A 26,800-nucleotide genomic window follows, 5' to 3' on the forward strand; every position below is an offset into this window, starting at 1 on the left:
GCGCAGCCAACAAGCGCGTTTTCGTCTAATTTAGAGAGAGACAGATTCATCTGGTACAGCGAATTTCTCTGAACAGCCGGCCACTGTATACGTTCACTTAAAACATAACCGACTGTGTTTACGAGAATACTTGCAGAGACAATTATTTTGAAATAATTGTGTGTGTATTTGTTCATTCAGAAGTTAGGATACCCAAAAGATGAATTAATTCTTTGTACGCGCATTGTCTGAAATGCTGCTCACAGCGCGTGCTTTGAACGAGTGCGCGCAAGCTTCGAACGCGCGCAAATTGTTTAAAAAAGTTGAATCAGCAAGATTTAGAAACAAGTGAAAACGATCAACTACGATACATTTCACCCCTTTCAAGCGAGTGAACAACGCGAATTTTAAATCACTATTCACGATAGCCCGTCGGGTGATACAGTGATACATTTTGGAGCCCGACTGCAAAACACAATAGCCCCTGGACGTCGGGCTAGCGATTTTGCGAGCCCTGCACCTCAGATCTATCCAGTTTGTGAACCACTGGTTTCCACAATGTTTTCGTTAAACAAAATAAATGATTATTTTAAAAGATTTACTCAAGAGAATAATCTGTTCACGAATCGGATCATGAACTTATATTACCGCATATTCATGCATCTGTTAATTGAATGCAAAGTGTGAGTTCTAGGAGAATGTTTGTCTCGTGATGAACATGTATCGCTCACTAGGAGTCGCTAAATGAACAGCTGCAGCACGCAGGTTATCTTTTTTTTTTTTTTCAATGGAGGATCAGTTGCCCTATTGGTTAAAATCCCCAAACAGTATACTTAGATATCAAATAAATAAATTACATCAAAACAGGGGCGTTTGCGTTTTGATGTGGTGGGCTGCTGTGGGCCAGAAAGTCCAGGGCCACTTTTTGGTCCCAGTCCGCCCCTGCGCTGGACTAAAAATACATTCATCGGTCGTCGCTTCCAACATAAATCCAGCGGGTAATCTTGTTAGTGATATAAATTAATTACAGGAATGAAACAAAATTTCATCATGAACAACAATATCACATTATTTCCAAATTACATTTCACTTACATTTAACTTCCAAAAATGCATTGATCTTTGCCAAGTTACATTCATTTAGCTGACTAGTGCTATGTGCTGTATTTACAAAAACATAAATGGCATTAATAAAAACACTAACACTGACAAGCTACGCGATATCGCGTTCATAATCGAATGCGATTCATCTAATGCAGTGTTTCGCAACCAGGGGTCCATATTAAATTAACGCATTTAGCAGACAGTTTTATCCAAAGCGACTTACAGTGCATTCAGGCTATCAATTTTTACCTATCATGTGCTCTCGGGGAATCGAACCCCCAACCTTGAAAACGCAATGCTCTACCACTTGAGCTACAGGAACACCATATAAAGTATGAATTTTTGTATATATCATGTATATTTGTATATTTTGACATGACATGTTCCCATGAAAGAAAAAAATGAGGCCCTGTTTGTTTGTTTTTTTTTTGCGTTACGTATGGAACCTTTTCCTGAGTCTTATTCTACAGCCGGCCGTTTTTCCGCTGCGCACCACTGCTGTGTTCTCCCTTGAACGTCCGAGTGTGGGCGCTTTTCGGCGGGTTCCGTTAAAATGGCGCTGTTGTTGCCAGGAGCTGAAATCCACCAAATGAAAAGCTACAGCGGTTAAACACACACCGCATACCGTTTCTGCTCGGACGAAGGGTAATATATACATGCACAATGGCGACGCTTGACCAGAAATCACCCAACGTGCTTCTGCAGAATCTGTGCTGTAAGATCACGGGCAAGAGTGAAGGTAAAGACACATCTCATTCTGTCATAAATATGATTAGAGTGTGCAGTGATGGACTATGCCTTGACTTTCGCTGTAAACGGACGTGTAAATGTGATATGATATGCTAGTGTGTGTGAGGCGGGTTTGATCAAGAGCGATGAGATGCTGTAAGAGGACAGGGAGGAAACATCAGGGATAAAACAGGGCCCGTTTCAAATGGCCCCTTAATGTCAATAAAGACCTTAATGCTTCGAACTCGAGCTATTGTTTCATCTTTTATCAGCTCACTGGTGCTGTCATTTTTCAAATGTAACGTCATGTTTGAATTCAACCCTAATCTGAAGGAAACACAGCTCAGAGAGTCCACAATAGACAAAATCAGATACTTCACTGTATTGGTGAACATGAGCAGTCCAACATTGGACCTAGAGACTGTCGAAACAGTAGACATAACAGAGTATGATCCATGCTTTCAGTTCCCAGAAGAGGAGCTAATGCCTGTATGTATGATCAGATTTGCTTATGTATCTTCTGTCATTGTTCTCAGCTGATGTAGCCCATCAGTTCCAGTATGCAGTTCGGGTCATCGGGAGTAATTACGCTCCCACGATTGAACGGGATGAGTTTCTGGTGTCTGAGAAAATTAAAAAAGAATGTGAGTAATCTGAATACCCTGTCCTTATGTTGTTCAAAAGCAGTTGTGCATTCAGGAGGTTTAACAATAAGGATTTTTTATTATCTGTTTTGTGGATCAGGATAGTAGTTCCAATTTATATTTGCCTTGCTAATATAAATATGACATTGCATGACATTAAATTATGCAAACAACCATAAATTATAGTGATAATTAGAGATTGACTACTAATCAGTTTTACCTAATTTTTTTCCTGATACTTTAGCATTTTTGCCTTCCTTGCATAGTTTTTGCATTGCAGTATTTGCATGTAATTGTCATTTACATACAGCTTTGTGGGAAAAGATTTATTATCTATAAGAGTGATTGCGATCTCCAAATATAATGTGTATAGAATGGGGCAAAAAACACTTGTTTTATGCAATAAATGCTTTTAAAAATTTGTTGGGAGATAGTCAGATTTTTGATGAGATGTGAATGTCATTTGCTGAGAGATTGCCTGCAGATGTGCTACTCGTTGTAAAACAAAACAAATATCAGTTAGCAGGCATTACAAAATCTAGACCAACAAAAACATTAATAATTCTGATAACATGCCATTTGAAATGGACCATAATATATTTACTGTTTTGTTTGTTACTTTTCTGACAATGTATAATTATTCCAGTGAATTAGCTGTCTTTACTCCTTAGCCCAATAAACAACACTTAATTTGAAACTGTAGTTTGTGGCAAATTACAGTTATACAAATGTAAAACAAATTACATTTATGCAAAGTTGATACACTCCTGTGTTATTTATGATTTCTATTTGATTGAGATTGTTAGACTTTGTCCATTTATTTTGCCTATTGTTTATTTTTCTGCAGTTGTTATTATAAAAAAAAATAGGAAAGTATAGTATAGATTCTGTATAATTGTTATTTTTATTTAAATTGTTTTGTGTGAAATAGCATTGTATATTGGTGAATTACTGTATACAATTCATTAAAGTATTAATTTGTTTTTAAGACTATTTTAAAAAGTTTGTATTTATTTTTTGCATGGAATATGTACGACAACGCTTAAAAAAATAAAATTTATGCATTTAGCATACGCTTTTATACAAAGCGTCTTACAGTTTTAGTGCCACGTTGAAAAAAAAATCTAATTTTACGGGATTAAAGTCATAATATTTCAAGAATAAAGTCGAAATGTTTCGAGTGAAATAAAGTTGAAATGTTTCGAGAATAATGTTGAAATATTATGATAAATATTTTTTTAAATAGCCTATTTGCAATTTTCACAAAGAAAACAGTTTAATTTACCTCGTAATCTTAGATTTTTTTTTTTTTTCAACGTGACACTAAAACGTCGTCGTAAATATGGCCTTTGCTGAGATTTACATAAAATAGTAAATGAATAAATAAATAGTATAATTGAACAAAAACGGAAGTAAAATATGAAATATATTAATTTAGCATATTAGTTATTGGACATATAAACATACAAAAAATTGGTTATAAAATAAGAGTGACCCCTAAACTCATCAGGACATTCTTTAATATTTCTGGTTTCTATGTTTCAGATGCAAAAAATTATTTATTTATTAATTTTTTTCTTATTTATTGTAGTGTTAAAACAACGTCGGGAAGCAGATGCTGCCCTTTTTTCTGAGTTGCACAGAAAGCTTCAGACCCAGGTCGGTATCCACCTCATTGCCAGCACATTGAGTCCTTATTATGTCCCAGTTACATATGATATGTGTAGACTATAGGTATAATAAACAGCATACCGTATGGTTATATTTTTTGATTAATTTGTTTCTGGTGAACAGGGTGTGTTGAAACATAGATGGTCCATCTTATACCTCCTGCTCAGCCTCTGTGAGGACTCAAGGAAGCCGTATAACCGTGTTCCTGTATGTTCCTGAGATGTTTCTCCAGCAGCTTTTCTGCAGATACTCACAATAACATAATGAAAATCATTCTGCGTTATGTTTAAGACAGAATTTATTTTTTCCCTTCCACAGGTGTGTAGTTATGGAGCTCTGCTTGCCCAGGCTTTGCCCCGTGATGTCCACTCCACTCCGTTCTACTACGCCCGTCCCCAGAGCCTCCCGCTCAGCTACCCAGAGCGCTCTGCGACTGCCCATAACTCCAGCTTAGCTACCAGTGGCATCGGCACTATGGGGGTATTCTCAATCAATGGGCCTGGACCGACCCCTCCATCTCTACTCACTGGGTGAGTGACAGTGATGGATTGACTTCAGTGTATGCTGTTTTCCATACATTGAACATGGGCTGTCAATCTCCCCTAAACGGGCAAAAATAGTACCATAAAAAAAAAGTCACACATACCACGTTGCACCAACTTGGCTATCAGTAATGCCAAGTGACACTGATACAATTGTCATGTGATCATGTGAAAGTGAAATTGGTGTTTTTGGTCCATTTAGGGTTTTTTGTGTTCAATGGAAGAAAGTTATCCATACAGGTTTAGAACATTATTTACAGTAAGAAAAGGATAAAAAAAATTTTTGAGGTGAACTATCTTCTAAATGAATCTTCATGTTGAACAGCTGCAACATCCACTGTGAAATACACCGATGCAAACCCAACAGGTCAAAAGTATGGGCTTGGTAGGTTTTTTGTTTTTAAAAACCGATCTCTACAATTTAAAATGAAAACTGTTTTCTATTACAATATATTTTAAAATGTAATATATTCCTGAAATCAAAATGATCAACAGTCATTACTATCTCTGAAGTCAGAGAACTTTTGCAGATGTGACCTTTGGAGATCATTGACCTGTTCATTGGTAGAATCTGACTACGATCCATTAAGAATGGTTCCATTTCTCTGTTTCTGGTTTGTTGAAAAACATATTTACAGATTTTTTTTCCAAGAATTGTTTTTGTTTACAGGGAAAATAATCATGTCCCATGTAAAGAGGTTTCCACTTCATGCATTTACTATAGATTTCTTAAAGTGAAGTTATTTAAAAATCTATAAAATGTGTTTGCAGGTGCTAGTTGGTTTGATTTTTTTTTTGTTTTGTTTTAGCACAATGTCTACACCCAACATGAGCAACGCTAATATTGCTCCCATTGTATTAATTGAAACTGTTTGTTACTGTCAGCAGTTGCATACTGTTGCATCACATTGCAGTGTTTCATAACTGTTATTTATTGTGAATTGTTTTATTGTGCTTCATATAGTGCTTTAGCACAGCAACAGTCATGACAAAACATAAAGGTTTATTCTCTTCCTATATACATTTTTTTTATAGTATTTTGTCAGTAATGCATCTGTTGTATTTGTAGCATGTTTAATTGAACTGCCAGCCCTTCACTCATCTATTATTAATGCAGCTGTCTAGCACCTGCAGCACTTAAGATACTGGATCCATTTCACAGTAAATCTGTCAAACCAACAGCATCATTAAAGTGTCTGAACCTCAGTGTCATTATTTGGTTAAAGCTCACCATTAAGAAGTAATTAGTGAATTCCCAAAGGTATTGCTAATGGACAACAATGACAGGTTTAAAGAATGTGAAAATGGAAATGGATTTAGTAAAAAAAAAAAAGGAAACACCTTCCTAGAGTTTGACCTTCTGTAGTAGAGATTGGCTGTTAAATTATGAGATGTAGAGGTTTTCAGATAAACTTGAGTCTATTTATAGGGAAATGTTGCCACTTATGTCTTTTTCAGACCGGGATCCCAGGCCGTTGGTGAGTCTATGAGAGGGTCTCGTCTAGCCTGGACTCTCCCGATCTCCAGTTCCCCCTCTGGGGCAGCTGCTGTCCCTCGTCCCCCCACTGGACCCTCTTCCAGTCCGGCATCCAAACTCCCACAAAGACAGAGACGAGATGGAGATGGCAGTGGTGAGTGTCTGCATCAACAGTCACACTGTTTCATTAAAGGAAATACTCAGGACATTTCAGGAAATAATTGAGTGATTTAGATACTAAAATAAATAAGGATAGGATTTTAAAACTTAAAATAGAAATGACGGTTTAAAAATGTGCTGAACACCATGTCCCTGGGAGTTTTATGCAGTGGATGGTATAAATGTTTCACTCTATAAACAAATCCTTGTTATATTTTTTTCAGTAGTTTTTTTACTACTTATGACTAGTTAATGAATTGTCCTTTACATTTGATTTTGGTCCTGTAAGTGTAGAGAGATTTTCTCTATTTCAGAGGTTTTTAAGATGCAGTCAGCCTCATGGCACCTTTCTCTGTGACAGATTTGTGAGTGTGACCTTTACAGCACTTTAATTTAAATTCTCCCTTTTCACTGTATTTTTCGATCTCCTCTTCTGGCCCAAGCTGAGATCGGTGAGGATGCTCTCGTCCGAGACATTCTTTATGTTTTCCAGGGAATAGATGGAAAGTTCATCAAGATGTGCAGCCCAGAAAACTGCTACAAAATTGATTCAAAGGTGATTCTTTGGTATCTGTATCTTCCTTTCTTTCTGGTCCTGTCTTTCACACTTTCATTTTTGTTGCTCACTCGCTCACACACCGACTTTATAAAACTATAGTAACAAGACTGTTCACGGTTACCACGCAACATACATGAATAATGTACAATTATGAATGGAGTGTGAAGTTTACAAGAATATGTTCACAATAAAAGCTTGTTGTGTACTTATGAAGCAGGTTTTTAATTACTCTTTTAAATGGCATTACAAGTAAAAAGCCTATGCAGTTGTATTTTAATCATAATGAACAGAGAAGCAAATCACTCAGCCATTCATATTGATTATATTGTGAAGAAAATAAACAAAGCTTTTTTGTTTATTTAATTATTTAATTTGGCATATAACACTAGTTTTTTATCTACTTAACCACTTCAGCTTCACTGAGATGATTGGAAAGTAATTATTAGCAGAATGTTCTAGTATAGCAATTATAAAAGTACTTGTAATGTGATTTTATATTACACAAACTTAAGTGGGAAGTATAAAAGCACTGATCTCACAATCAGCTGCTTCTTTCTAGCTACAACACACAACTTGGGATTCATGCTCCCAAGGCCTTTTTTTTGTTTTGTTTTTTTGTTTTTTTACACATTCCTGGCAGATGTTGACCATGAATAAAAGGTGACCAACAGATGTCCTTTTTAAGTGACACTTTTAAAATGGTGCATCTATTTGTTTGGAAAAGAGCAGTGTGCTTTTTATATCCAGTGAGATGTGCTGAATAAACAGACACTCTGATGGGCCAGAGCTGTTTGTGTTTGTTCTGGCCTTGACATATATATATATATATATATATATATATACATATATATATAGTACTAAAACCATTAGACAACAAATGCTCTCAAATAACCTAAAGATAAAGGTCAGTGTCACTTTTCATGCACTCTATGATTACATAAAGCATAGAATCAATCTTAATATGAAATTTAGCCAGAAATGGGCCTTTTATTAAAAGCGATTAAAGAGTTTTTGTGTTCCCAAAGAGCCAAAATAAGTGAAAGTCGAGATTAGCCAAAGCCTTTTCTTCATACTGATGAGATGTCTCTGCCACTGTGTCACAAGGGCAGATTGCATACCTACACTAAAACACACTCTGATTTTACACACTGTTCCTATAGCAGATATTTAAGTTTAATTATAAAAAGAAAATACATTTCAGTCATATAGTCTGTTATTGTGAGCTTTGCATGTTGTGAGACACTAAATAATTGGATGGGTTTGTCCTTTAGGTGCCACTGTGTAAGTCTCTGAGAGACACTAGCAGCAGACTGGCAGAACTCGGCTGGCTCCACAATAAGATTCGAAAATATACAGATTCCCACAGCCTGGATCGAGCCTTTGGCCTAGTCGGACAGGTAGGAAATGTGCCACATATGAACATCATATGCAACCTTAACCCCTACTCAAATATTATAATGCAAGATAATACAACTCTGAAATTCCTCTGAAGGATCATGTGATACTGAAGACTGGAGTAATGATGCTGGAAAATCAGCTTTATTTTAAAATGAATTGAAATAGAAAATAGTTCCTTTAAATTATATGATATTACTGTTTTTACTGTATTTTTAATCAAATCAAATAAAAATAAAAAACCTTTTAAACTATAGTTTGTAGCCAGGAATAATTGTTGATTTTCACACTCTATAAATTCAGTAACACTTTGCTTGCTGTTTTTATTCTCAGAGCTTTTGTGCTGCATTGCATCAAGAGCTGAAGGAATACTACAGATTGTTGTCTGTTCTTCATGCACAGGTGAGTATGGGACATCACTTGATGCGCAAGGGAAAATGTGTGTTTGACCCTGAGACATTCGTTTGCTCAAGCCTGAATTTTCCACCGCTGGTTCCCGAGCTGGAAAAATCTGCAGGATAATATAGTTTGATCAAGCTGACACCAAGCCTTGGCCAATTTATGTACCCTGTCTGAAATAAAATTAATTTCTGACGGTTGCATCAAAAGTAGGTTATGAAAAGCACACTGAAAGAACCAAGCATCTATATGCACGTCTATATGTGTTTAGCTGCAGGTAGAAGAGGATCAGGGTGTAAACATGAGTGTGGAGAGCAGTCTGACTCTGAGGAGACTGCTGGTGTGGACCTATGACCCCAAGGTTCGGCTGAAAACACTGGCTGCACTGGTGGACTACTGCCAAGGTTAGTGATGATTAACTCATTGATGAGGAACATGCTGCAACACAAGACATTTTAAATATAGTCAGCATTAATGTCCTGACCATCCTAAATATATTTCACAGTAATAAGGTGCATTTAATGCAAAGATTTGATTTCAGATATCTGCCTCACCCTTGTTTCTCTCTCAGGGCGTAAAGGAGGAGAGTTGGCCTCAGCTGTACATGCATATGGAAAGACAGGTGACCCCCACATGAGAGCGCTGATCCAGCACATCCTTGGTCTAGTGTCCCACCCCATTCTTAACTTCCTGTATCGCTGGATCTACGACGGGGAGCTTGAAGATACGTACCATGAGGTCAGGATGCACACACACACACACACACACACTGCTTGACTTTGCGAAGTCATTCCCAGATATCCTTGTTAGAACATGCTGTATGTGTCTGGACTGTGATTCATTACTTGAGCAGTTACTTTTTTTATTCGATTTTTAAAAGTGTCTCTGATTTAAACTTCATAAGCAACATAAAATGTTGAAAAAGTTCAATTCACTTCTATGAATCAGTTCAGACCAGTGTTATTTCAGGATTATTTGTATGCTATTATAGTATTTTTTTTAATATTTTGACTTTTATTTTTATTTATTTTTTAGAGCTTTTATTTTTTCTATTACGAGTTTTTATTTTAATTTCAGCAATTTTATTACGCAATTTTTTATGTTTCTGTTTAGCTTTAATTTTATTTCATTTTTAGACCTTCAACTTAAGTACTGTTTGTATACTATTATAGTGATTATAAATTATTTGAAAGAGCTTTTATTTTTATGTTATGTTTATGTCATTTAGATGTTTGTAATTTAATGTGGTTTTGTATTTATTAGGTCATATTTTTTCATATTTATCTTTATTTTATTTATATTTGTGTTTTAGTTTAATACTGCAACTTAAACATTTTATTTCATTTAGTTTTTTAAGTTTGTTTTTCATATGTAATTTATATTTGACAGTTATAGTTTTAAGTTAAAAAAAAACACTGATTCAGGCTGTCCATTTTAATGAAGTGATTCAAAAATCGAATTCAGCAATTTATACACATGCATATAACACACGTGGATGCAAATATTTATTAATCACTAATTTATATTCATATGTATACATATATTAATTTAGTAAAAAACTAAACATTAAATATTTAAACTTTTTTTTTTTTTCTTAATGTTCTTACTTTTTATATTTGGTATGTATTTGGTAGAGTTCTAAAGAATACCACTTAATCAATACAAAGTTAATAATTAAATGTACAAAATTTAACTTTAATTAAACTATTGGACTTTGTTCCACCATATAATGGAAGCTGAACTCAGGCCAGTGTCCTCAAATTGCCTCTGTTGACTTTTGCACTGTTGTGTGTCTGAGAAAGTGGCTGCACTTGAGTGTGATGTATTGTTCCAGAAACAGTGAAGCACAGTCTCCTACACAGATACTCAGATGAGGACAGATGAGGGCGTGCTAATGGACCCATCTCCTTCCACTTTCTCTATGGCCTTCTGTCTCTCTTTCTCTCCACTATCACTCTCACATCTACTTCTCCTTGTCCTCCACCATTACCAAATGGTGTCAATGAATCTTTTTTTACTTAGTCTATGCCCACTCGACTAAGTCTGAAGTTGTCGGGCGTAGAAGAGTTATCGCCCAATCAACTCCCAGCTTCCCCTTCACACAGGCACCAATCAGACACTCCTGCCTGTAATCACAGGATTTAATCAGGCCTTCGCTGAAGTGTAACGGTCTCTTTCACTGTGCAAGCAGTGTTGAAGGTGGAGGTGACGGAGTGGGTTATATCACTAATGCACCCATCGACGCTGCTCTCCTCCTGGGCCAAGGGTTTACGAGCTCCTCGTTTCGCTCGCCATCTTTATTCTTGGCAGTAGTCATTGTAATAGTTGCCGTGTTGAAAATTCTGATGTGCTCTTGCTCTTTTGTTCCCTCTATCTGTGTAATTACCACAGAAAGGTCATTTGTCTGTGTCAGTGTAGGTCATTTATTTGTCTTTGAGCTGGAGTGATGTTTCATCAGTGAAAACATTGAGAGAATGTGTGTATATGAACTTAAAAAAAAAAACTGAACTCCATCTGACTATTAAACCGGGTGTTTAGTTCTTTGTAGCCTCAGACCCAACAGTAAAGACGGACAGACTGTGGCATGACAAGTACTCTCTGAGGAAGAGTATGATCCCCTCCTTCATCACCATGGATCAAGCCAGGAAGGTACAGCACTTATATCATGACAGTACATCATGTACTATCATAAATTCATGTATTTTGCATTGAGTTCAAATCTGTGATGGCATATTGTAGATGTTATTGATCTACGAACAAGACCTACACAAATTTGATGTTTTAAAGAAAAATGTGAGCTGTTTCTCTGTGAAGAACTTGCCACCACAATGCAGTTTTTTTTTATGGATCGTTACTTGATGGTTTCTTATCAGCACTAGTCAAAAGACTCTATAAGATTTTATGTACAGGATTGTGATCCTTAAAAATGCCTTGGGACCTCCATCAATATAAGTCTTAGCGACACAAATGGAAGATAAAATGAGCATGCACAAAAAACTAAGTTATTAAATGAGCACACAAATAATGCATTTGTTATATAACAATACACATATATATGTTTACATATAAAATATGAAGTATATCACATTTTATTTATGTAAAATATACATTATCTTGATCTATTTCTTATAAATATATTATGTTTGTAGTCGTAATATATTTGAGCGCACAAAATTAAAATATAATAACTATATTACATGATAAAATAAAATATAATAAAAATATTAACACAAAAAGTGTAAAGTTATAATATATAATAATACACTTATAATGCATTTTATATATTTCTTATTATCCCTGTTAAAATTATACAATATTTAATAATATAACAATATATTTGTCTAATATTTTGTAATAGATTTATATAACGAAAAATACAATTGTATAAATAAGTAGTGTATAATATTTAGTATTTTATGTATAAGATTTATTATACATTATTATATAAGAAATATATATAAAACAGTAAATTATATTTAAATATAATACTTATATGATATAAATATAGTATATTTTTATAAATACTTTAGTAGTAGTATGCTTATTTTGTTGCTTTCTAGGTAAAATGTGTACAATAATAGCACACTTTTCCTCATGTTTGACCTGACCTATATCAACCACCCAGTACACACTAGGAAGGATGTGTGTTTTGCACAGCCAATCACCACTCACATTTTCATCCAGTTTGGTTGTTTAATGCAAATTATTAACTAATAGTGATTCATTTTCAGACTAAAATGAGCCTATAATGTGTTTTCTGCCTTACTATTCTCCTCAAGGTGCTACTCATTGGTAAATCCATCAACTTCCTGCATCAGGTATGCCACGACAGGACGCCGCCGGGAAAGATCCTGCCCGCTTCCAAATCCACCGACTCTCCCCAAGATGGTGAGCTAGCGCTAATGCAGTCACTTAAAATAGCTGCGTTTATGCTGGCTAATGCGGTTATTTGTGGCCATAATGACAGTTAATAGTTAAATAACCTGCTGAAAGCGAGGGATGGAGAAAGAGGAGAGCGAAGGATTGATCTGTTGTGGAGCAAAGTGCTGTTTTTGACCACTTGTCTGTGGTGTAGTTGTCCAGATCGACCCTGGCTGTATTTAACTTCTTTGCTAGCATGGCTAATCAATGCTCTTAGGCTCTAGCGTACATCTCTGTCCTTCAGTGTGTTTCTAAAAGCTTCTTTATTTTCTGGTGTTTTCAGTTCTTTCGTTCTCTTCATTGACTTTGTGTTCTACTTTTTCTGGCCTTTACATGCATATTCTTTGTATAACCTTGCAGAAACATTTACCATGATTTTGTAATAATTTTATAACACAATCAAGGTGATTTAGCTATAGTTTCAAACTTAATTTGAATCTAAGCCTAATTGTAGTTGATTATTAGTGGTTTTAATTGTTAAAGTTTGTTCTTTTTTCAGTTTTTAGTTTTTGTCACTTAAGAGATTCTTATAAATAGTGTTATTTACACATAAAACGAGTAAAATCTTTTTCATTTATGTATACAAAAATCACTGCTAAAAGAAATAATTTGCTGCATGCTGTATGTTGGCTTCCTGACCCAAAAAGATTTACCAAAATTGTTAATTTTCTCACACTGTGTGTATCTTTTTCAGCGACGGAGTTGTTCACTGATCTGGAAGGGGCCTTTCAGAGTAAAATTGATGCTGCTTATTTCGAGACCAGTAAGTATCTGTTGGATGTGTTGAATAAGAACTACCAGCTGCTGGAGCATCTTCAGGCCATGAGGAGATACCTGCTGCTGGGCCAGGGAGACTTCATCCGACACCTCATGGACCTCCTCAAGTAAGTTTGTGTGTGTGTGTGTGTGCTCACGGGTGACATAGACGTCTCTGTTTAAGCTGTACACGAGTGTGCCTGATTTCATCACCAGTCTTTCTCTTTTCTTGGACTCATCGTTCTCTCTTTATCTCTCGCTCTCTCTCAGGCCAGAGTTGGTGAGGGCTGCCACCACTCTTTACCAACACAATCTAACCGGTATCCTGGAGACCGCTGTCAGGGCAACTAATGCCCAGTTTGACAGTCCTGAGATACTTAAGAGGCTCGACGTCCGGCTACTGGAGGTACATAGAAGGAACTACTGTATTTTTCGGACTATAAGTCGCACCTGAGTATAAGTCGCATAAGCCCAAAAATACATCATGATGAGGAAAAAAACATATATAAGTCGCACTGGACAATAAGTCACATTTATTTAGAACCAAGAGAAAACATTACCGTCTACAGCCACGAGAGGGCGCTCTACGCTGCTCAGTGGTAGACTACAGGAGCACTGAGCAGCATCTCTGGCAGCATAAAGTGCCCTCTGGCGGCTGTAGATGGTAATGTTCATTTCTCTTGGTTAATAATTTGATTATTTATCAAATTAATTTTGATAAATAAGTCGCACCTGACTATAAGTCGCAGGACCAGCCAAACTATGAAAAAAAGTGCGACTTATAGTCCGGAAAATACGGTAAGTCAAAAAATGCAAGCTGATGGTACATTCCAGTACTTAATTGTGCATCACTGAATGTGGATCTGGTGTCCTCTCTTGTCCAGGTTTCTCCCGGGGACACTGGTTGGGATGTCTTCAGTTTGGACTATCATGTAGAGGGGCCCATTGCCACGGTAAATAAACTCTTTTGACATTAGGCCAAAGTTAACTTTGCTTATCCAAGTTCCATCCTTTCACTCTGACATTGTGTGTGATGGAACTTTTCCTCATCAGTTCACACTCACTGCATGCAGCAGGGTTTTTCTGATCACTTAAAGTTATTCTGTACTGTTAGCCCATAATGCATTTTGGTTTTGATCTGAGAGACATCAAAAACATTAAAAATATATATATATTGCATAGTTTTTAGCATTCTGGTCTTGGTCTGGGTCTTGGAACCAGACCCTCCAAGTAGGGCTGTGTAGTTTATTGAGTTTGTATGATATATCAACGTTTTTTATAAGCGATATGGTATGTGGCAATATGTTTCACATTGATATACAGTAGTTACAGTAGTTTAGTACAAGTGCATCTAAATAATAATTATTTAAAGTGATTGTTTTTAGTTTTTATTTCTTAGACAAAATGTGCAGAGTTTTGATATCAGGCATTAATCGGTTATCGGTCATGACATTTCAAATAATTATCAGCTTTTCAAAATGGGCCAGAATGCTTATATCAGTGCATCCCTAACCACAGTGTATGTCATACCTGTGTCAGGTGTTCACCCGTGAATGCATGAGCCACTACCTGCGAGTGTTCAACTTCCTGTGGAGGGCCAAAAGAATGGAGTACATCCTCACAGATATATGGAAGGGACAAATGTGTAACGCCAAACTGCTGAAGAGCATGCCGGGTGAGAGCTATTTTCATCTGTTAGATGTTATAAAACCAACTTAATCTGTTTGCCAGATCTACCTTTCTCAGCAGACGGATAAGATGTGTGCTGTGTGTTTGTGCAGAGCTCTCTGGTGTGCTGCACCAATGTCACGTTCTCGCTTCCGAGATGGTTCACTTCATCCATCAGATGCAGTATTACATCACATTTGAGGTACGTCCTTCTGTATGTTTATCTTTTTCCTGTTTTCCCCTTCTAACATTTGAGCCGTATTATTTAGCATATTGTTTTTGTGTCACTCTAGGTGTTGGAGTGCTCTTGGGATGAGTTGTGGAATAAGGTCCAGCAGGCTCAGGATCTGGATCACATTATAGCAGCTCATGACGTTTTCCTGGACACCATCATTTCTCGCTGCCTGCTGGATGTGAACAACAGGGTACGATGAACTTACACAGGGTAATTGTGTACCCGTACTGATCCCTCGTACTCGTCCTCATTCCTGTAACTCTGTTGTCCTCTGTGTGTGTTTGCAGTCTCTGTTGAATCAGTTGCGTGCAGTGTTTGATCAGATCATTGAGTTCCAGAATGCTCAGGACACTCTGTACCGCTCCGCTCTAGAAGAGCTGCAGCTGCGCATCCAATTCGAGGACAAGAAGAGACAGAGGGAAGAAATGGTATGAACAGACAGTAAATCAGATCCGTTCTTTTCCACACTTTTAATGTAAGTTGAATAGGTAATGATATTAAGACTGTTTCACACTGAGCGCGATACAAAAAAGTAATATTTAAAAATATAAATCTCTGATAACCTCAGGTTGCTCTTTTCACGCGGGTTTATTCATTAAACTTGTGGCCATGACAAAACCAAACCAAACAGACTCGAGCTTCAAAAAAAGATTTTATTTATTTATTTTTTCAAATCTTACAATGAGTTATGTAAAAGAAAACGTGCAGAAAAGTTAAGCGCAAAAGGAAAAAGGCATCGCACGCTCAAACTAGACTGACCATGGAATAGATATGACCATGGAAAATATGTATTGCAAAAGCATTGCTTTCGCGCTGTTTCATTTATGTTTTGCAAATCTTTATTTTTATTTGCAAAACTTCATTTTTTTTCTCCCAATACTTTATTTTCTTTTACAATTCTTTATTTTTGTTTGCAAAAAGCACATTTATTTTCCTCAATACTTTAATTTTCTTTCCCAATACTTTATTTCTTTGCGTATATATACGGCATTATTTTGACTCCATACATACATAGGGATCTATTGTTTCGATTCAAAAGCGAATATATTTATATATATATATTTTTTCCACTTGGTATGGGATTATTTAAAATGGGAACTGTTTATTCCTTGCGAACCTGTGACAAACAAGAATAGCATCATTACATACAGCATCACTAAAATATTACCATTGTATCTCCACTTTTTGAAAACCTCCCAGAATGCCCCATAGATTTTCTATTTCTAGTGTAATAATGTAGACAAATATTGCTTATAACTGATGGAGAATTCTTTTTTTTTTTTTTTTTTAAGAAAATTTAAAATGTATCACCATTTCCTCAAAAATATTAAGCAGCACAACAGTTTTCATTTATAATAATGCCATTGATACTAAAACAACTGGTTTCTTAAGCAGCAAATCAGCATATCAGAATGATTTCTGATGGATCACTGAAGACAATGGAGTAATCAAAGCTGAAAATCCAGTTTTTCATCACAGGAATAAATATAACATTTTATAATTAAACAAACAGTTTCTTTAAATTGTAATATTTCACAATATTGCTGTTTTTACTGGATTTTTGATCAAATAAATGCAGCTTGGTGAGCATAAGGGATTTCAAAAACATTTGTAAAAAATTTACCAAATCCATATGAAAAACAAAGATGGCCATGACAATAACCTGAAGTTCAAAGAAGGCAAGACTTCTTTAAGCCAGAACATTCCTTATGGTTAAGTCACATGTTCAGCATGTCCATCACTTTCTGTGTGTTTCAGGGTGAGTGGGGTGTAACAGCAGAGCAGGAGGCTGAGGAAAACAGACGTGTGCAGGAGTTTAAAGACACCATACCAAAAATGTGCTCTCAGCTCAGATTGCTCACACACTTCTATCAGGTACCCTATCATACACTTTAATATGCTCACCAAATATCATTTCATGCATGCATGAAAAAGTGCTGAACCGACAGGGATCCGCGTGCCGTGAGAGAACATGTTTAATGGTGTATAGTAGAGCATTTTATGCTGATCAACACATTACGTCTGCTACAGTCTAACACTTAATGTCACTCTTTTACAATTACAGCAGAATGTGGTTTATACTTACCACACATCATACTTGATAATACTAGATAATAATATAGCATGTTTATATGAATATAATTTTCTGATTAAAGCCCATATTCTGGTTAGCCTTTTATAATGGAAAAACATTTATTTGCTTTAGAGCAATATTCTTGTAATATAAATGTAATCCAGTATATTTTGAATAAACTAAGACATATAATCTTTTGGAAACACTGGAGATATTAACTAACTATAACCTATATTATATGAACTAACTTATTTGCTACTTGAAATAAGTCCTGATATGATCTGCTTTCAATATGAACCAATGCTGATTATTTCAAACCTGATAATGTTGATGAATAACGATTAGAGTCATCTATATATCATATACCACTAAAACTATTTGAATTATTTTATTTATTTATTTAGGGACAGTTCACAGTATATGTACTATAACATCATTAGCTTAAAGATGAATTTCATCCATTGTCCCTGGGTGGCAGGTACAATACCAAGAGATAGAAACGTGAGTTTAGTGTTAAGAGTCTGGGAAGCTCAACATTGTTGCACAAAACAAGCATCTGAAGCTCAAATAACCCAGAGATGGTTCTTTCTCTTGTCCTTTAGGGCATAGTGCAGGAGTTTCTGCGGCTGCTAATGACCGATGAGAGTCTTCAGTTCCTCAGTTTCCGTCTGGACTTCAATGAGCATTATAAGGCCCGTGATCCGCGCCTCCGGCCCTCGCTAGGGGCCACTAGAGGGAGACGAAGCTCCAACATCTGACCTTGCAGACTTTGGGAACTGTAATTTTATGTGGTTGCTGTCAAGAGACTGTTTATTAATAGGGCTACTCAGAACTTTTCTGGCGCTCTGTAAGAATCTCATATAACAGGGAAACTGTTTATAGAATATCCTATTTCAGTGTCATCGCCAAATAATTTCAGTCACACACAACTGACTATCTAGTGGATTTACTGTGTGATTGTCAGTAGCACAGGTCACAGGTCTGTTGTATTTTTCTTCCCCTTATTTTTCAGTTAATGTGTGAATATTAGTTGTTGTTTTTTTGTAAAGAATTGTTTGTTTACATTTTTGGTAATATTTAAGACTATTTGTTATTTACATAAATTTTCCTCTAGTGCTCTTTCTTTTTTATTATTTTGAAGCGAGTCTGTTTGTCTTCTTGTTTATGAAAAAAAAAAAAAAAAAATCTGGCTGCGAAGTCAGTTTCTCTGGTGCTTTTTTGGCATCCTCTGGTTCTGGATCAGTGTTGAAGGAACCTTTTTCCTCTTTTGAGTCCATTTTCATTATTAAATATTATATATTTTTGTTGTCGAGTTTGTAATCATACAGGCTGTGATCTTTACTGCGTGTAAAACAAAAAGAGAAAGCTTCAATGTCAGCCAATTCTTTCATTTATATGAATGGACCTGTTAAATTACATGCACTTCAATGAACTACATGACCTCTGTAAGATCCTGTAGACTCCCCTCATTTCGTACATGCAAAATCAATTACCCACAATGCTGTGTGGTCTTATCGAGCCTCAGGTTGCTACTGTGAGGACAAAGTTACTATTCTGAAGTATTGAATTATTATGGGCAAGATTATAATTTACTGTTGTAGTGGCTATTACTTGTCTTACCCATGTTCATGAAATGTAATGATGGAAATGGCCTGGTAAAGCTGGTGAAAATTCGTCTCGCCCTCCTCCCCAGTAGTGCACACTTTTGAGGTGAAGATGAAAATTGACTGAAAAAATGTCCTTATATTCAGTGGAAAAGACAGCAAGGTGTCACTGCAAGTGTTTTTATCCATCTTTTAATGTGTTGCAGGGATTTGAGGGTGAAGCAGAGGAAAATGATTTTCCATTAAAGAGTTTGAAATGCCTTCACTGTTCATGATATTAAAAAACAAACATCCTGTCATTCTTTTCTCGAACAAATAAACCTTTTTATATAAAATAAAAATGTGGTCACTTTGCTTTTGGTTTTAAAGGGATCAGTAAAGATGTGGTTTATAATTAAAATGAATTAAAATTCAAATGTGATCAAGATATTTTATTACATAGCTTTGGACTTAGTTTTAATATTGAAGATTGTTAACTATTGAACAACAGAATTTGGTGGAAGTTGGTGCACCGGAGTTTGTTGCACGGATTTATTGTTTTAAAATTACAGCTACAATAAAACTAAGTTTTACAAACTATACAGCTGAAAAGATAATTTTTAATAAAAATCTTGGTTAATTCTAACGGATTGTAACTAAATTTATGTGTCACTGATGTAAATTATTATTTAGTAATTTGCATAAATTACAGTGTTTATAATATAATCTCATGCATATGGTATTCAATTTTAGTTTATAAGTGCCTTTGTGTGTGTGTGTGTGTGTGTGTGTGTATGCATGCGCTTGATCCTTGTGAGTGTATAGTGAATCAGATGTGTGTGTGTGTGTGTGTGTGTGTGTGTGTGTATTACCTTTGCTTGGAGAGTAACACGATTAAAACACACCAAATGTCTGAATTCCCCTGCCTCATCCTGTTAGATGGTGAATTTGGGCCTGTCCCAGAATGGCCTTGTCTTCTGACCTTGACCTTCCTTCCTGAATCCAGTAATTCCCAAACAGTATCATAAGTTTAACAGTATATAGAATCAACACTGAAGTAAAGCCCTATTCGGACGGGATTAGTTTAACATAGGGACGTGGGGTAAAGTAATTTTTATCAGAGCTTCTCTGTGATTTTAGTCCCGTCCGAATGCTCCATGTCAGTAATCTTATTTTATTGTAATATTTTGCTAGGATATTTGTAATGGGATATTTTGTATAAGATAATAGCTACTACCTCATGGTTTTCACCAATAAATAATATTATTTGGGCCCTACACCTGGGGCCTGTTTCAATAAGGAGGTTCAACCAACTCTGAGTTTAAACTTGAACTCTGAGTTGACTTACTCTGAGATGGGAAACTCTGAGTTTTCGGTTTCAGAACAGCTGAAATTAGTTAGTTCAATCAACTCGAAGTTGACTGACTCTGAGTTAAGCGCGTGCACCGTGACTATAAAAAGCCATTATCAATGGAGCGCAGATATTATGATTCACCATGGCAACAGCGTCAGAGAAAAGGAGGTCTGCATATTTCTCACCAGCAGAACTGGATGTGCTTATGCAAGCATATGGAGAACTTGAACACATCTTTTAAAAAAAAAGCAACACTGCTGCAGCAGCAAAGGAGAGAGAGTTAGCTTGGGAAAAAATAGCTGCTCGAGTCAATGCGTAAGTTAACTTTTTTATATATATATATAATTTGGGTGTAGGCTAATTAATTAAGTAATCAGAATAGGCTACTGTAATTTCATGAAAGACTGTAAAACAATTGTATATATAAAAAAAGTTGATTTAAAATCTAATTTTAAAAGGTATATTTTTAATGTAACCTCCCTCTACACACACTTTAGGTCAATTCAAGGATAATTCATGTAATTGTAGCCTATATTGTTTATTTGAAAGCATTAGATGTAAAGTTTCTTGTCTGTCCTTATTGTTCAAGTGGTTGAGGATGATTTGGGATGTAGAAATTAATAAGTACACTGCATTAGTAAGTAGAAATAGTAATTATTACATTAATCTAATTACACTGGTTGAAGATGTAGTTTGTAGTTATTAATTAAGAGCTATTTTATAGTAAATTCCCAACTGTTTTAATATCAGAGGTGAAACTGGAAGAACAGTATTTTATTAAACCTATTAATTTAATTTTCATGTATAGGTGCAATCCTGCAGGCATCAAAAGAACATGGCAGCAGCTTAAAATGAAATATAAAAACATAATTCAATCAGGTAAGCCTTGATATTTGCTATAGTGTACCTATTTGACATATTAAATAACTAAATAGCATTCAGTGTCTAGCAGTGCAGCAGCATTTTTGACATTGGTCTAAATGTTCATTCTCTTTTGACTACTCAGCCAACAGAAAGAAGGCAGATGCTCGCAAAACGGGGGGAGGACCTGCACCACCACCTCTGACTAATGCAGAGGAGATGGCCCTGAGCCAGAATGCTGGACGGTCAATAGCTGAGGGAATTCCTGGAGGGACTTCATCTGAGCCAGTCACTCCAGAAGATTCAAGTGCCTTCATAAAATGTAAGAGGTGTACCTACAGTATGTGTAAAAAAAAATGATATTGACTTTTTGTGATATTTCCTATTCCTATCCTATTTTGTGATCGTTTTTTTGTTGGTCCAAACAGATTCTGACGGTAATATCTGTCTTTTGGAGCCTTCTGTCCCAACAGAACTACAGGAAGTTGTAAGTAGCCTATAGTCAATGCACCATAAATTATTACAAAGTGTACTCTATGAAATGCTCATCTTCACAGGATGATGGGGATGAAGAAAGAGTTTCTGCTGCCACAGAGAGGCCTACAGAGGTCATGTTAAAATGGGTCTTTACACATCAAACAATCTACACATTCACATTTTTTATTTTGAGTACTTTATATCTATAAATGGTCATTCTTATCTCTACCCTCCCAGAGTGTGGAAGAACGACAGGATGAAGGTCTATCAACTTCTGGTGCACAGATGAACACAGTTCAGTTACTTACAGTAAATGCAACAGTTTAATTCTGTAGAATTTTACAAATAGGCTACACTATGTTACTCTAATAATGTATTTTCAGTTGCCAGTTAAGGAGTTATATAGACTTCTTCTCATTAAAAAGACAGAAAAAAACAGCAAAGAACTTATATACTTGGACCGCCAAATCCAAAAGTCAGATCTGGAAATTGAAATTCTGAAACAAAAGCTAAAGGTGATTGTAGTCACAGTTGTATTCTAGAAAGTATTGAAACTATATGAAAACCTTTATTTATTTTTTATTTTTTTGTAGGAAATGAAGAAGAGCATATACATTTCTGTGATTTTATGGTTATTCTTTTTTTGTGGGAAATAAAAAAGACCATATAAACTGCTGCGTTTTTTTTTTTTTTTTGGTGGTAGTGGTGGATATCTTGACTAATCTGAGAAGACATTGCGGCAGATCATATCCCGGACTACCCTTCCATCCTGGAAATCTGCAGGGTTGATGGGGTCTTCCTCAGGATCTTGTACTTGTAGGGCAGGGTGTTGCTCCCCTCTAATCATGGCAATATTATGGAGAACAACACATGCCACAATAATGTTACAGGCCCTTTCAGGGGTTACCCTGAGGTGACGTAGGCAATGGAAACGTGCTTTCAACAGGCCTATGGTCATCTCCACCCGGGCTCTCGTCCTGCAGTGTGACACATTGAAGCGCCGCTGGGGTCCTGGTTCAGGTTCTGGGTAAGGGGTAATAAGATTTGGTCGGCATGCGTAACCCCTATCTCCCAGCAGAAGGCCATCCATCTCTCCTATAAGAAAATTCATATTGTTTTAGTGCTGCATAGAAATTCTCCTGTAAGTGTGTAGTGCATACATTGGAATATGTGTATAGGACATACATTTACTTTTACATTTACCCCTTTCCAGTCTGTTGCTCAGGGTTGACTCTCGATATATTCTTGAGTCATGAACAGACCCGGGCCACTTTGCCTCCACATTTGTGATTATATGTGCAGCATCACATATGATCTTGAAAGTGCAAAGAATGACACATTTACAGTATTGTGATGTAGTCTTTTACCATTTGAAACAGTAGGCTGTCAGTATATACCTGCACATTAATACTGTGGATGGACCTCCTATTAACATAATCTGCTTCATTTTCAGAAGGTGCAATGATCGGAATATGTGTGCCATCAATGCATCCAACCACATTTGGAAATCCTAAAGGGAATTCTGATTATTAGGTTACTTCCAGTTGTCACAGCAATATATTCTAATTGAATGTCTTTTATCAGTCTCATTTAAACCGATTTATACACCACTTACCTGCAATCCTGTAAAACTCCTCTTTGATGACTCTGACTGGTTTGTGCCCAGGAAACACCACAAAAATTCGCAGAAATCGCTTAAGAGCGAGGCACACTTTCCTGACTGCGCTGCAAACAGTAGCTTTACTAATATGTTCTGCATCTCCGATGTTATACAGAAAACTACCATTTGCAAAGAAACGTAAGGCAACGCAAAGAATCTGTTCTGATGTAAGAGCACGGCCGCGATGTGTGATGTTTCTGATGTATGGATGGATGAGATTATGGATGTATTTTATTGACTGTAAAGAAAAACGGTACCGCTCAAATAAAAATGCATGGGGATATGACAAACAATCCACTCTGGGCCTCAAAATCCTTTCCCGACGTAAATGTAACTCCCTATGAATTAATATAGCCTCTTCGTCAACCGGATCGTCCATAAAAGGACATGCCATTTCATTCCCTTTGATGCCTCTGCGTAACTGAAATGTGCACAATGAATAAATGTACCGAAAGAATGAATGAGGTGTTAAAACACCGCTTCCTCTTTTAAAAAGGGGAGGACACCTTTAGAAACTCTGGGTTTAACGAAGTAAACCTGCTCCCGACCAGGTTAGGTTCACAGAGTAAGTTACCATAGTAACTGACTCTGAGTATAAGTTACCTCTCTTTCAAAAACGGGCTTGACTTACCCTGCTTTCTCAGGTTTGACATACCTCCCATTCTGAAACGGAAAACTCAGAGTTTGCCTCATTTCAGGGTTAACCAACTCAGAGTTTTCACTTAACCTCCTTTCTAAAAAAGGCCCCTGGTGGAAAAGCAGGTAAATATTTTTCATTTTCTTATTTTACACAAATTAGCCTATTTATTTAAAGAAAGAAAAAAATATATGTATCTTGTATTCGTTTGAAATGTAAGTTTATCAGTAAAATCCCATTTGATCTAAACAACCTAAATTTATGACCTATCCTGGCACAGACAGACAGACTGACTGATTGCAAAGAGACTCCAAAATCACACAAATGAGAATGCTTTTAACTTTTTAAGCCTATTAAGGATTTTTGTTTTTGTTTTGTTACTTTTTTTAGCCTAGCCTCTACAAAATAAACAGTGCTTAATTTATACGGCTCGCTGAAATACTTGATATTGTTTAATAGCTGATGTGCGCAGTCAAATATTAATACTTATAGCTGTATGGACCGTTTTCCATTGCAAAATACGAGCACTACTGTATTCAGGTCCATATTATCAACAACGTCGGTTAAAAACCGAATGGCGCCATTCACAGATGAAGTAACATGTATTGCAGTTATACTAATATTAATGCAGTAGGGTCTTGTTGCTAGTTGGCTTTTAACTGAGTATTTTTCTAATCGGAAGCTTAACGTTAATCTAAAAGCAGTTTATATAGTAAGTGGCCTTTGATCATATGCGATTTATCATGCAATAATGACTTTACTGACGAGAGTTTGCCCTTTGTTTTGACTATCAGTTGTTCTCTCCACAGAAACGCAGTAATGGCATCTTGAAATTCTGCTTCTCGACCACAAGGTGTCGCCATGTTCAGAAAAACAGAGGATCTCTCTCCTCGCGAATACAGGTAACGTTAATACAGCACTAAACCCATTCACGGTTCTTTGTGCTAAATTGTGGAGTTGTTTGCTTTAGTAGGGACACCATTAAGCCATTTACTAGTCATAAAAAATATACTCACAAAATACCAGAATCAAACATAACGGAATCTAACACAGAACGAACCCAAATGTCCTTTCTTGACCTTGATGGTGATGTTTAAAGCAGCAGTGATGTTCTGCTCTCAGATGTCTACAGTGTGTCAGATGTGATTTCAGTGCAGGCATTTCTCAGACTCTGTTATAGCTGTTTAAGATAAGTGGATATGACATCTCACACACTATTATGTATGAATGCTTAAGCACATGCATGTTTGTTGTAGGTCTGTTAAATGTTCTGTTTTTGTGCAATTTTTCATAAATTGCTGTCATAGTACATTTTAACATTGCTCATGTGCATACCTCTGTGTGTGTGTGTGTGTGTGTGTGCTGACTCTGCCTGGCTGATGCAGAGTGTGTGTTTGTGTGTCAGTGTGTTGCTGTCTCATCCTTGTCGCTTTGCTGAGGTACCTCTTTCTCTCTCTCACACACACTCTCTCTCTCTCTCTCTCTCTCTCTCTCTCTCTCTCTCTCTCTCTCTCTCTCTCTCTCTAGCATCTTTAGCAGCAGCAGCAGCACTGGTTCGAGCAGCGAGAAGGCTTCCTTTCACCCCTCATCAGATTCCCTCTCTCCTGAGCAGCAGCACAGCGTATCTCCGCTGCTCCTGGTTCTCTGTGTCCTGCTCATCATGATCCTGTGGGTGAAGATGGGAGAGGACTCTCTGGAGGAGCTCGTCAGACGACTTACTGTTATCATACATAAAATCGGTAGGAGGAGCTGTGTGTGTGTGTGTGTGTGTGTGTGTGTGTGTGTCAGTAGCGTCAGTATTGGGAGAAATACATGAGAACTGTAGCTCAAGGTTGTTTGCAGCTTCTGTTTGTCTTTACATTAGTAAATATTTGAGATTGTGTTGTGCTGATTTTACCTCTAAATTAATGAATCCTTCCAACCCATAAAACCACAACAGCTTTTATATTTAGACCATTATTATGTTTAGTAGTTCAAGATTGTTTCTGTAGATTACATCACATATAAACCTGAAATTAAATTCCATCTGAATTAGAACTTTCTCAACATTCTCAGATTATTAGTTAAAAATAAAAAAAATCTAAATTAAAATAACAATTTTTTTTTTTTTAAAGAAGTTCTAATTGAGATGGAATTAAGTGAATTAGAACTTGACATTGAATTAGAATTTAGGTTTGAATTTGAATTTTATATTTAAAATTAGAACTAGAATGCAATTAGTATTAAGAAGTTCTTTTTGAATTGCAGTTAGACTTGTAGATTCTCTTTCTCACTGTCTGTGGTGGGTAACCCTAGCTGTGTCTTCCTCCTCTCATTTTCTGAGGAGTTCAGTTTGTCCTGTTTCCCTACATTTCAGCAGTCTGCCATTGGCAGTGAGCCAAAAATACACATCAACAAAATGAAACGGCAAACACGCAAAGTGCAGTAACATTCTTTCTCACATTCTGTCTTTCAGAAATATTATATGTATGTAAATGAATCATCCTTTAGCCAGGAGGTTTTGGCCTTTAGCGATCTGGTGTATGAGGATACCTGGTACTGTTTACATTGTGGTGAACTCACACTCAACCTGTTCACAATCCCACACTCACTTATTTGCTGAAGTTCTACTAAAGGAGTTATCATTCATTTCTTCCCGTAATGATATGACTTGCATGAACAGGCATGCAGAATATTTATTTTTATTTTTCTGCCTATTAATCAGTATTTTTGTTTTAAACAAATTGAACAATGACCCACAGTCACCAGAAATACTGTAAATTATTTGGAAGTATTACAAATATTAGCCAGCACAACTGCTTTCAACATTTATAATAATACGAGATGTTTCTTGAGCAGCAAATCAGCACATTAGAATGATTTCTGAAGGATCATGTGACAATTGTGACTGTAATGGCTGCTGAAAATTCAGCTTTAC

The 26,800-nt window shown here is 36.3% G+C and overlaps 2 protein-coding genes and 1 long non-coding RNA gene across 3 annotated transcripts in view; all 3 read left to right on the forward strand.

Annotated features, from left to right (window-relative positions):
- The first annotated feature begins 1,571 nt into the window (after positions 1 to 1,571).
- On the forward strand, positions 1,572 to 19,256 carry LOC132142660 (gamma-tubulin complex component 3 homolog). Its single transcript, XM_059552704.1, has 22 exons — positions 1,572 to 1,821; positions 2,348 to 2,455; positions 4,047 to 4,114; positions 4,250 to 4,333; positions 4,445 to 4,656; positions 6,127 to 6,299; positions 6,748 to 6,860; positions 8,135 to 8,260; positions 8,592 to 8,660; positions 8,929 to 9,061; positions 9,229 to 9,395; positions 11,196 to 11,306; positions 12,437 to 12,545; positions 13,273 to 13,462; positions 13,605 to 13,740; positions 14,219 to 14,287; positions 14,874 to 15,009; positions 15,116 to 15,204; positions 15,296 to 15,427; positions 15,525 to 15,665; positions 16,996 to 17,112; positions 17,914 to 19,256. The coding sequence occupies exons 1-22, from the start codon at positions 1,746 to 1,748 to the stop codon at positions 18,067 to 18,069; spliced, it is 2,715 nt and encodes a 904-aa protein (XP_059408687.1). The 5' UTR covers positions 1,572 to 1,745; the 3' UTR covers positions 18,070 to 19,256.
- On the forward strand, positions 9,527 to 10,049 carry LOC132142661 (uncharacterized). Its single transcript, XR_009434095.1, has 2 exons — positions 9,527 to 9,634; positions 9,693 to 10,049. It is a non-coding gene; the product is annotated as an uncharacterized LOC132142661 (long non-coding RNA).
- A 6,215-nt stretch (positions 19,257 to 25,471) lies between the features above and the next one.
- Positions 25,472 to 26,800, forward strand: part of LOC132142658 (guanine nucleotide exchange factor DBS-like) — a 60,948-nt gene continuing 59,619 nt past the window's right edge. Inside the window, exon 1 of the mRNA XM_059552700.1 lies at positions 25,472 to 25,622. Coding sequence (XP_059408683.1) covers positions 25,544 to 25,622 — 79 coding nt within the window. The 5' untranslated portion in view covers positions 25,472 to 25,543. The remainder of the gene's footprint in view (positions 25,623 to 26,800) is intronic.

This window comes from Carassius carassius, chromosome 6 (genome assembly GCF_963082965.1).
Source record: "Carassius carassius chromosome 6, fCarCar2.1, whole genome shotgun sequence".
Classification (NCBI taxonomy): Eukaryota; Metazoa; Chordata; class Actinopteri; order Cypriniformes; family Cyprinidae; genus Carassius; species Carassius carassius.